The 12,485-nt window shown below is 37.1% G+C and overlaps 1 protein-coding gene and 1 long non-coding RNA gene across 3 annotated transcripts; both read left to right on the forward strand.

Annotated features, from left to right (window-relative positions):
- The first annotated feature begins 3,479 nt into the window (after positions 1–3,479).
- On the forward strand, positions 3,480–3,811 carry LOC135431660 (uncharacterized). Of its 2 annotated transcripts, none has more exons than XR_010436807.1 (2): positions 3,480–3,555; positions 3,680–3,811. It is a non-coding gene; the product is annotated as an uncharacterized LOC135431660 (long non-coding RNA). The 2 variants fall into 2 exon arrangements; XR_010436809.1 differs by having other exon boundaries at positions 3,484–3,589.
- A 48-nt stretch (positions 3,812–3,859) lies between these two features.
- On the forward strand, positions 3,860–9,581 carry Slc45-1 (Solute carrier family 45 member 1). Its single transcript, XM_064686892.1, has 4 exons — positions 3,860–4,222; positions 6,724–8,158; positions 9,010–9,184; positions 9,320–9,581. The coding sequence occupies exons 2-4, from the start codon at positions 6,750–6,752 to the stop codon at positions 9,539–9,541; spliced, it is 1,806 nt and encodes a 601-aa protein (XP_064542962.1). The 5' UTR covers positions 3,860–4,222; positions 6,724–6,749; the 3' UTR covers positions 9,542–9,581.
- Positions 9,582–12,485: the final 2,904 nt, after the last annotated feature.

Here is a 12,485-nt window from a genome sequence, read left to right on the forward strand (position 1 = left end):
GTTCGATTCTGGCAGCGATTTTGCATTTTAGGCAACTCATTAAAAAAGTTGCAAGTAAGCAATAAACTAATTCTTTTATTAAAATACGAGTTTTATATATTTAAATAGGGAGAATGAATGAATAGTGTTAATAATCCAAAGGCCCATCTTTGACCCCAAAGGAAAGTTTCTTAGAAATTATTTTACGGCTTGGCCTTACACACCATTCAATGTATATAGAGTTAAATTTATATTAAAAGGTTAATATAAAACTGGAATACTCTAGTCGGGAGTGTTCGGCCAGGGGATACCCTGAACCTTCTCCTACGAACTTCGAAAGCAGCTCCGTGCTAAGGAGAAGAGTGTGGCGATAACTAAAAAATAAAAGATACTTGATCTGTGAATAACATTCTAGAAGGATTCTAAAAGCTCTGTTAGCGCATGTTTGGTGACTCTAGCTCTTAAAGATATTTTCTCAAAAAAAACAGGATTTTTATATCGATATTTTATCGATTTCTTGGAAGAGGGGCAAGTTATCGAAACTATCGGAAACTTACTCGTACTGTGCTAGGATGACCTTCGTTCAAGAGTCTAGCACTTATAGTCTTATGATCGACGCGTTCATATGTACATCCGGACGGACGGACAGACGGATAGACAGGCGGATATGCCTAGGTCAACTCGTCCTCTAATGTTCATCAAGAATATATCTACTTTATGGGGTCAGAGATGCTTCCTTCTGCCTGTTACATTAATTGCCCAAAAATAGTATACCCTATTTACCCATTTTAAATAGGTTAAAACGCCTAAAATTTAGAACTGAATTGGGAAATTTAAAGCACAAGACGATGTTTTCAAACTTAGATTTATTTGGTTAGATATTTACTGGCGACTAGAAATTTATTAACACTTAAAAATAACCTTCACTTTCGCGTGCAGAGATAAGCGTCCGACGAAAATATTTGCGCGTAAACATAAATTGAAAGAAAGACACTTGAATGGAATTTCCCAAACAGTTTTGGGCATTTTCCTAGCATTTTTCCACGAGTATCAGTGTGGCCAAAGCGAGATAAAGCAACAGCTGTACTGGATGTCAATTTAGCATGCTTGCTTGGCCTTCAGCCTGTTCCAGCGCCAAAACTAGTTTCTGTTCATGTTCCTTGAATAGTAGTTTCTGGACAGGCTAAACGCAAACAGGTAAGAGTGCTCTGGTCGGGATTGCCCGACTCGGAGATACCCTAAACTTCCCTTATCTAATGTTTGCTTTACATCATTTTTGATCAATACTTTCTTATATAACTTTGGTATTAAGGGGCCGATTTTGATGCTATTTGCAGGGCTTAAATATGGCACTAGAATGATTGTTTATGCCAAGATAAAAGGCCTCACCTTAAATTTATATCAATTTTACACGGTATGGGGGAAGGTATTCTGAAAATGTGGATACTATTCAATGACCTACACACATCTAGATATTACAATCATCGAGTTATGCTTAAGAAACCTCTCACAAAATCCTTCCGTCCGTTACATAAATTTGCACAACACATATAAACCCCTTTATACCCCACTTTAGATCGGTTGAGGGTATAAAAATACAAGAATTTTGTGCAGTGCTTTGAAGCCGAGAGCTGATGAAATGCTCTACATTTGATTGCAAAAGACTTGCCACAGTAGTCAATCGCTAAATGGTACGCTACGATTTAGGCTGTCATTTGAATTATGTGCAAGATGCGCGATGTTTAAATACTCCAGCTAAGTACTTACATTTGGGTTCTAACTGCATTTGTTATAATTAGAAAAATGAAATGTGTCAGAGGTTGCACTTTGCGGGCTAAGCACTGTGATTGGCATGAAATGGGTAAATTAAACCAAAGTGCATTACAAATAGGCAACGAACATTCTGGTTATACCGAAGATTAAATGCCCTTGCAGAGATGCCTATCATTAGAATTGCCTCCATGATAAATATATATATAATTAGCGTTTGGAATTATTTGACAGTATATAAATTTTATAGCTCAATTAAAGCTGTTTTTATTGAATTCGTAGATTTATCACGATCACGTTTTTTAGTTACTCATATTTTGTAAATCACACTTTAGTCGCCAATTACAACAGACGTAGGCAAAGGCAACAACCATTTAAGATATCAAAACAAACAGAATTATGAATATGAAAAGTTAAGTTTATAAATACCTGAGAATATATCTATATATATATATGTATTTTGTATGCATATACTTATCTTGATTTTATTTAATGTCTATTTGTTTCAATCACAATATTAGCTAAAAAAAATTATAAGGAATTTAAGCCCGTCTATTATAAACATGCAAAAAAAAAAAACATTTAAATATGACAGCCACATTTGCTGTTTACGATAAGCTACGGTTAACTCAACCCAGATATAGTATATATAGATATATAGATACAGTGTGAAGAAAAAAAAAAATTATATTATATATCTAATAATCAATGTTGCTTTGTGAGTCTAGAATATGGGAATATGTGAATTCAAAGCTCAAGCAATTCTTCTATGCCTCAAAATGTTACACAGTCAATGAAATAGTTGAAGTACGTTACGTTAGGGCATTGGGCAAAAGAAACCCAGCAAGCAATATGAGCATAAAACAGATAAAAGAAAGCCCCGCACCCTTCTGTCGATAAGGCATGCGATGCTCAGAGCGAACACACGAGAAGAGAGCGAGGGAGAGATAAAGTGAGACACAGCGGAAGATTTGCAAAAATGAGCAGCTGCTACACTGCGAAAAAAAGTCATCTATTTAGTAACAAAATTTGTTTGCCCTTGAAAAAGGGTTTTAAAATTTACTGATGAAATGTTTTAGGCATCGCTGGAGAGATCTTCGAGCCGATAAAGTATAGATATTTCTGATCTGTATATATTCCTGATTTGTGTGAGTTGCTTCATGCAAACTTATCTCTCAGCCTTAAGGCTATATTCATGAAACTTTGCAAAGCTTCATCCTCCCGTTTATAGTATATAGAGAGCCGGATCAGATCGGATCACTATATCATACCGGAATGATCGCTCCACAATTCAGTTCTTAGAGGAAAACCTTTTTTTCAACCTGGCATTTTATCTTGTTTTACCATGACTACGATCCTACTTCTAACACATGAGCCAACTCTCTTCAACATCGAACTATTAATTGATATAGTTCTTTTTTGTTCTTCAAGATATTTGAATTAACTACTCACCAACAGAGAACCTCACAATTCTGCCCTCAAAAGGGTATTCGATTTTCGATGTGGAGAATAAAGGTGTTTAATTTCGTTTATAAATGTTATCAGTATTACAAACAAAACGTAGCTGCACACTTTGATATAAATAATTGATTTATTATATTATATTATGTCGAACGTATGCGGCAGACTTTTTCGCTCAGTGCACGCTCCATAATTGAGCGAGTGCGTATGTTGCATGCTGTGTATAAATACGTGCGTCTAGCAGCCGACGCTTCAGTCAAGCAGTCGCAGGGCAGAGGAGATCAGCTCCAGATCGTCGCAAATACCGAACGACAGTGGAGGAGGCCAAAAATAACGTCAATTCAAGTAGAAGAATAAGCGAGCCTCTATAGATATACATGTATACATATATAAATATATCTATAATATTTATATGTATTAAATTTTTGTGCGTTTGCTTTTGGTGACTTTTATTTTTGGTCTATTTAAGCGTAACGAAAGCAATTTTCATGTCTTGCCAAAAAGTCGCCAGCATTCAGCCCAATGTTGTAAACATTTCCAACGATCGACCAGCGTCAATGTCAGCACTTTAACAAGAGCCAAAAAAAAACAATAAAAACAATTTTAAAAACGAAAAGAAAAAGATAGCATAAAACATTCAACTAAAGACCACGAGCGGGCAGAGAAATAAATTATTATTTTGTGATTATAAACAAGTGTTATATCGATTGGATGGGTAAAGTTATGATAGCAAATTCACTGCCGCCGCCCAAACGAAAGTGCCACGCCCACGCTCGCTCGAAGCAACAAACGAAAAAACAATTAAAACTTAAGAAAATCGAAATCTATTTTCTGCACAACAATCTGTGCAAGAGAAAAACTTTATCGCATTTTCAATTATTGACGCTAAACCTTAAATCGGAAAGTGAGTGAAAATTCAAGTGAACATTTCAACCAAAAAAAAAGAAACTTAACCAACTAAAAGGAAAATCAATTAAAAAATTATATTATATATAGATAAACTTTCTCAGAGGTAAGTGGAAAATAGTTAATTATGTGTAAAGCCAAAGACAATATAAATATTTATAGAATTTTTTAGTATATCTATATTGTCTTTGGCAAAACGCGACTTCGTGTTTAGCTACGATTAGGTCGTAAAGAATGGTTTTTTTCCTCTAATTAATATGCATATATGTTACATCCTGTCCAATACACAATCGAATTCTCTCAGCGGCATCTCATTATAGTGAAGCGCAGCTCTTAAATGATCATCTTAATTAACAAAAGCCCAACAACAGTTGAATTGAAACGCATCATTAAATTAAATACGTGTGAAATTGTGTATTGTTGTGTGCGCAGTTTTATGGCCAAATATGTTAATTATTTTAAGATCGGAACCTAAAGCCATCAAATTATTAGCTTTTACAACTGAAATTGAAAAACAAAAAAAAGCAAAAAAAAAAAACAATCTTACTTCCTAATACCAGCCGCTAATTAATGTCAGCAACAGCAAAACTGATTAGCATTCAGTCTGATTATTTCTCGCGCATATATTAAGACAAATTATTGACCTAGTCAGCACAGCGACACGAGCTACAGATTCGCATTTCTTTGATCTGTGTCTACGTGGCACATATATACACAATTATATATATTATATATATATAAATTTAGCTTATATCGTGGAGATATCGTGATAAGAGCAGTCCGCCTGACCTGCGGCTTTGTTGAATTGACACAAAGTGTCGGACAATAATGGGAATGAGCGGGCGTTCATCACAAAATTCGTCACTATAAATTATCAGTTTTTTTTTTTTTGTTGTACTCTAATACCCTGTACACAAATGTTGGCTGGTGTTGATTATGCACACATACGAAGAAACTTAGAAACTTCCAGAATAACAAAGTTGTCTTTAATTAAGAAATTCTAATTTATTTAGAACTTTGCATACATAAATATTTTAAAAACCAATCAAATTTGCCCTAGTTATACATTAGTGAAACTTTCTTTTTTAAGTCTATTATAGTTTTTATTTTGTTATTATTATTTTTTTTATTTATTTATTTTTTTTTATTTTTGCCTAATAACATTTTTAGGAGCTTTGTCTAACACATCTAAAATCGTACCTAAGAAAAAGTTATGATATAGTTTTTTTTATTGCAAAATAAGATTTTTAAAGAATTTGAACTTTAATTAATTAAATATAAAGATTTATGATCTAAACTTAAAAAAATTTTTTTATTTTATTATTAATTTTAAAAAATATGAAATCAGAACTAATTTTTTTTATATTTTATTTGAAAAAAAAAAAACAATTTAAAAACAAGATACAATTATTTTCAATATTCATTTTTTATTTTCAATTATGCTTTTTCTTGTGTTATTTATTTATATATTTAATTTTTCTATGCCATTCTGACAGTAACTCCTAAAATTTCGCCAGCCTGATAATGCATAAAAATCGAACAATAAACTAAAAAATCTAGGCTTGCTTACAGGGTATCTTTGAGGCGACTAGCGCAATGCTTTCTGTTAATGAATTGTTATAATATAATTGTGTATTAATAAAGTTCTTTAGCTCTTGCTGTTTGCTTTCATTAAGGCTGTGGAGTCGTATAAAGGAAATTGTGATATATTTGAGCTGCATTATTGTCTGCACTCAATGCGCTCTATAGAAATATCTTATTCGAATGCAAATTCTAAGCTAAGTGATTAAATAGATAACAAATAAGGCCATTAAAAAGCGGTTGCTTTCATATATTATTCCACATCATGTTCTGCATTCTTATTACAATCAATTGCCTTGCTTTGTTTTTGTTTACGTGTTGGGTTTTGAGTTCTGATTTCTGATTTCTGACAACAAAGAACCAGGCGATAAGTGATACGTTTCAGTTTCAAATTGCATTTGCATTTGATTCAATATTTACGCTCGGATTTGTGGCCGTCAGATCAAATGCTGTTCGAACTTTGAACTGGAGTTAAGGCATAGCCTCACATCAATTGAATGCTGTTACACTGAGAGAAAGGCGCTGTGCTAGATTCAGGTCGGAATGCTTTCCTGTTCGTAAAATTCCATGAACATTTCTTTGTTGAGTTATCAGAAATTAATTATAAATTTTACTTAATTTGAGAATTCAAATTGGAAATTAGAATCAAAATGGAAGTAAGAATTGTCCTAGTTTGCGTGCCTACAAGAGAGAGGTCGCTGGTTCAAATTCAACATTAAATTTAAATTAAAAAAGAACAAATAAAAACGATTGTGCAATTATTTTGAAGACTCTCGATTAAAAGTTTCTGAGAACTTGCGAGCTTGTCTAAATTTACACAAAGTTCAAACTCGAATTAAGTCCGTTTTTTCGCTGAGTGTACCCCTTGCGACATTGCACGCCATTCAATTAATAACAGATCTTCGCCAACAGCTGCTTAGACGTGCCGCGACGCACATTCCGCTCAATTGGCTTCAATGTCTTCCGTTTCGCTCTCAATAAACAGAACTTGACCAATCTTAACACGAATTATATCTATATTTTTAGCTGCAGTTCAGACCAAGTGCTCAGCCATGGTTGGTGTTGCCGCCGATACAGCGCAGGCCGCACAATTGTCCTCGGCCAAGAATCCCATGATTAAGTACATGCTAAAGCAGCGCGAGAATCATGCACGTGCCCAAGACGCGGACTATTCGCATGTCTTTCGCCGCAAGACACGATTCGAGCTCTACCGCATGTCCGCCATTGCGATGGCCATTGAGTTTGCCTACGCGGCCGAGACGAGCTTTGTGTCGCCGATTCTGCTCCAGATTGGCATCGATCACAAGCACATGACCATGGCCTGGGGCCTGTCGCCGCTGATTGGTTTCTTTGTCTCCCCACTGCTGGGCAGCGTCAGCGATCGCTGCCAGCTGCGCTGGGGTCGACGCCGGCCGATCATTTCGCTGCTGTCGCTGGGCATACTCTGTGGACTGATACTGGTGCCCTATGGCAAGGATCTGGGCGTCTGGCTGGGCGATGTGGGCTACAATTACACCGAACTGAGTCCAACTTTTGGCAACGAGAGCGCTGTGGCTGCTTTTCTGTCCGCCGAACCGGAGACCGGCGCAACGGCTGCCAATTTTAAATTTGCTGTGATTCTGACCATTTTGGGCATGGTGCTGTTGGACTTTGATGCGGACACTTGCCAGACGCCGGCGCGCACCTATTTGCTGGACATGTGCGTGCCCGAGGAGCAGCCCAAGGCGCTGACCACATTCACCTTATTCGCGGGCTTTGGCGGCACCATTGGCTATGCCATTGGCGGCATCGATTGGGAGACTACACACATTGGCACCTTTCTGGGCGGCAATATACCCACGGTCTTTAGCCTGGTGACAATTATCTTTGCGATCTGTTATCTCATCACGGTGACCACTTTCCGGGAGATTCCGCTCAAGCTGATCGAGCGCGACGAGATGCTGCGTCCACTGTCCGAGGCGGCCATCAAGAAGGAGCTGCAGAAAAACAACAATGCCATCTACTATATACAGGAGAACTCCACCCTGGACCAGCAGCGGGCCAACGAGCTGAAGGCCATCGAGCTGAAGGCCAACGAGCTGAAGGCCAATGGCTATCAGAACAGCTATTTGCCCGCGCTCAGCCGCAAGGTGAATCCGCGCGATGCGGAGCTTCAGGTGGAGGATCATTCGCCCATTTCGCTGCGTGGCTATCTGAAGAGCATCTTCATAATGCCGCACTCGATGCGCATGCTGGCACTCACCAATCTCTTCTGCTGGATGGGTCATGTCACCTATTGCCTGTACTTTACGGACTTTGTCGGCGAGGCGGTCTTTCATGGTGATCCCACGGCGCCGCCCAACTCGGCGCCGCTGCAGCTTTATGAGGAGGGTGTGCGCTTCGGCTGTTGGGGCATGTCCATCTATGCCTTCTCCTGCTCCATTTACTCCATGTCGGTGACCAAGTTGATGAAGTGGTTTGGGTAAGTACGAAAAAAGGGTGTTTCATGTCACGGATGCCATTGGAATGGATATTGAAATCTTGTCAAGAAATCGGTTAAAAGAGATGTTCATTATGTATCTAATATATATAGAGTCTTTCATGGTTCTCCTAGGAATTATAGGGCTTCTTTGACTTTTCAAATGAATCGAAACTCGGGGCAGAACCTCATCAAAATTGGATTACTATATACTATATACTATATAGAATAGATCTCTTAGTATGAACATTATATGGAGCTCTTATACTAAAGAAAGGTTATTACTTATATTTCGTTTCCTTGGGGACTCAAACCCAAAACTTCCTGCTCAGTTTATGATATGCAAAGATTAGTATATTATATAGATCTCATAGTATTGATCAAATATGGAGCTCTTATTCAAAAATACGTTTATTATTTATCTTCCGTCTCCTTGGGGGCTTGAACCGTAAACTTCCTGCTCAATTTTCGATTTGCAGGGATTAGTATATTATACAGATCCCTTAGCATCAATCAAATTTGGAGCTTATATACAAAAAGAAATCGTTTATTATTTGTCGTCCGTCTCCTTGAAGGCTGGAACCCTACACAAGGATTAGAATAGATCTCACAGTATTAATAAAATATAAAGCACATAAAAAATATATTTATCATATGTCTTCCATTTCCTTGGAGCTCGAACCATACTCATCATTTGCAACATATTCTAACTAATCTAATCTATACAACTCAATATATAATTACATTCTGCATACATATATATCTAGGGGCAATCGGTCGTTTTGACTGATGTGTGAGGTTATTAAAGCCTTCGGCAAACCGAAGCTTAATGTTTCTACTTGTTTCTCTTGTAGCACCAAGGCGGTTTATATCAGCGGCATGATATACTATGGCATTGGCATGCTGATCCTCGGCCTGTGGCCGACCAAGTGGGGCGTTCTCGTTTTCAGCACCTCGGCGGGCATACTCTATGGCACGCTCTTCACCATGCCCTTCATACTGGTGGCCAACTATCATGCCAAGAATTGTGTATGTAATTAAACCTCACTCTCTGTCGCTCACTCTCTTTCGCTCTCTCTCTCTCTCTCTCTCTCTCTCTCTCTCTCTCTCTCTCTCTCTCTCTCTCTCCCTTTATTTGTCTCTATTTGTTGTTTTGTTTTGCAGTTCCGCGTGCACAATGGCGAGACGGTGCCGCTGAAGCAGGCACGTGGCCTGGGCACCGATGTGGCCATCATTAGCAGCATGGTCTTCATTGCCCAACTGATTGTCTCGCTGAGCGTTGGCCCGCTCGTCGCCTGGATGGAGACCACATGCGCCATTTTGTATGCCTCGACATTTTTATCCTTTGCCGCGGCCATTGCCGCCATGTTTGTGCTCTATGTCTAGGCGCCTTTGGGCGGGCCCCCTCTTGTTTTTTTTTTTTTTGCCAGACAATGCCGCGGCTGGGCGGTATACGTTAATTGGTAGATGAAATTACCCGGCGTTGCTCGTATTAATTATTATAATATTTATGATTTTTCGTTCTGTCTTATCAGCAGCAGCATCTGCAAATGATTATTATGCACGATCGTACGTCAAGCATTCATTATTTGGTTTTTTCATCCATAACATAGTAGTTAATATATAAAAATGCCTGAAAGTAGGCAGCAAAATTTTAATACGTATTAAAGCATGCTTTTGAGCGCTTTATATTGCAAAATTTATTTAAAATTCTGCGGCCTGTTTTTAGATTGCTTTTCCGAGCATACTTTACGGAAGCGAAGTTAATTCGTATTGCCTTCAGTCGGAAAGTAAATTGGCAAATATGAAAAAAACAAATAAAAAAAAATAATAATTCCCAATCAGCAAATTAATTGTTATTTAATTATTAATTATATATATACATATATAATATTTATCATTTAAATTTATAATTATTAAGGTGTAAAATTTTATTTTATATCTTTTTTGAAAAATTTTAATTCAAAAAGTGCTTGAAGAAGCAATGAAAATCCAGTTAGAATTCGTTGAAGCTGACATTTGTCAATAAAAATCTAAAACAGGCCCATATATTTTCCTTCAAAAAACTTTTCTAATAATTATTAATTAAAGTTTTTTTTTTCTCCTTTTTCAAGGAGTATAATTGATTTTTTCTAAACACCAAAGCTTATTTATTTACTTTCTAAGAATTTATGAAAAACTGTATTAAAAATTATATAGTAAAGCAGGCCTAGCAACAATTCGATAATCATAATCAATTCAATTCGAAAATGTGCTTTGATTGCTTAGATATTGAAATATGTATTTTGCCTACAGCAATTTAGGATAATCAGTGATTAGATTAAGTATCTGTATAATGATAAATTCACTTTATGTATTAACATATGAACAACAATCGTGTCATGCTTCAAAGAGCAGCAGATTTTACTGCGTTCAGCTGCGATTCTTTTATGCCTGGCTGCAAAACAAAGAAGCAGAATGCGAACTGAAATTAAAAATTGTCTTGACACGCACCTTAAGAGATTTTACCCTACAACTAAGCTGCCGCATGGCCCGACAATGGGTAACAAGAGCGGATATTAATTTTTACGCTCGTGCATGGCATTTGAATACAATTTTTAATTTCCTCAAGTGCACTTCTTATACCCTGCATAAATTGCACAGGCACAAGGTATTAGAACATTGAGAAAAACTGCACACATTAAAATAGTTTTAATTATGTATACATATAAATAAATAAAGCGAAACTGATTTGTCTTTAATTTGTCTGTCTGCGACTTTGATATACCAATATGGCTTTGGTATGGCAATGGGTATCTATTGAGCTCCAAAACTCGATGGTTTAACTATAAGTCGCGCACTACGGACTCTTATTGGTTACTTACTGCCCAACTGCTGCCAATTTCCTTAGTGGCAGCACATGCCACGCCCATTTCTGACAGCACACAGCCCTCTTGTAAGTCATAAGATCCAAGACACATTTCCGCCAACACCTGCGTGCGAAATTGCATTCAACAATTTGTGTGCAATATGCTAAATGCATCTCTTAAATTAAGTTTAAATAAACACTGTATAAAAATGCAGGTAAACGTTGAAAAAAAGAAAACATGCTAGACGATGTTTAATAAACATAATGTAACTGGTATTATATACATATCTTTACATTTATTAACTCTGAAATATATTACACTATAATCCAGTAAAAGTTGAAATTGCTTTATGTGCAAGCGAGATATGATACCCCATTTTCATTTTATCGATATATTTCGATGTTTAGCCTTGGTTTTATTTCTGCTTAACTAGAGAGTTATCAGAGCTGGACAACAGATCTATATCTAGATACATATACCAAAGTTAGTTTGTAGATTCTTGTATAGTATACATAGGCAGAGATCGTTGGGTAGTTTTGGTCCACCCAAGAAAGCGGGGTAAGAACCAGGTTAACTCAGTGATCTTAGCTTGTACAAACATTGTTAATAGAAAGAATAGTTTAATGTCGTTCACGTTACAAATAGTTGCTTAGATATTTATAATTTTAAGTATTAACTTCCTTCTTCACTTGTTCGCTTGCTGCTTAACTTTCCACTTTCGTGTTCCTTACATTTATCCTTATTCGTAAATCATAATTATCATGCGACGAGGTTGCCAGACGTTTACATAAGTGTCAGGGAGAGATAGGCAGAAAAACTGTCCTCCCAAGAGTAATGTACGTTAGAAGAGTTTTCACTGTATCAAATTCCAAGAAAAATTAGAGAAAGTATTAAAGGTAAAAACTTGCACTTAGCACTCATTTATCTGATTTATTTAAGCCTCGAAATTGTCGAAATATTTAAAATGTTTGGGCTAAAGTCAAAGCCTGAGCTACTCTTAAAATACTTCAACTTAAAACGAGCCTTATTCTCTGAGTGTATAAATAAAGCGCACGTTAAGAAGCAACAAATTTTAAAAGCCAAGTTGTTGCACAAAGGCGAATTGCGCACTATGTTGAGAAGGCACTTCAAATGCAGTGTTGTAAAGTGACATAAAATCAAGTTACAACTTGAGCTGCCGGCACTCGCAAAACTTTGACAATAAAAAGCGTCTTCCAATCCGCCGACGTACGCGGCGTATGCGCAATATGATACACCCGCCCCCTCCTCGCCCCCCAAATTGACACACAGCTGCTGCTGCTGCTGCTGCTGCTGCTGAGGCCCCAAATTACAAATTGAGTTTATCAGCGGCAACAAATCAAGAGGCAGCACATAATCATTCATCATATGAGGCAAGCTTGTGTGAAGGGGGGCGCCCTACATACACACGAACCGTAGTGCGTTCCAATAATATTTGCATTTGTCTTAAGCTCAATCGAAAT

The sequence above is a fragment of the Drosophila montana genome, unplaced genomic scaffold (genome assembly GCF_035044405.1).
Source record: "Drosophila montana isolate Dmon_TW-CO22-7 unplaced genomic scaffold, ASM3504440v1 contig_1455_1, whole genome shotgun sequence".
NCBI classification, from domain to species: domain Eukaryota; kingdom Metazoa; phylum Arthropoda; class Insecta; order Diptera; family Drosophilidae; genus Drosophila; species Drosophila montana.

Excerpts from the sequence above, each read along its gene's own strand:
- Slc45-1 (XM_064686892.1), top strand. The coding sequence starts at position 6,750 with ATGGTTGGTGTTGCCGCCGATACAGCGCAGGCCGCACAATTGTCCTCG. Across the intron at positions 8,159-9,009 it reads AAGTTGATGAAGTGGTTTGG|CACCAAGGCGGTTTATATCA; the intron begins GTAAGTACGAAA and ends TTTCTCTTGTAG. Across the intron at positions 9,185-9,319 it reads ACTATCATGCCAAGAATTGT|TTCCGCGTGCACAATGGCGA; the intron begins GTATGTAATTAA and ends TTTGTTTTGCAG.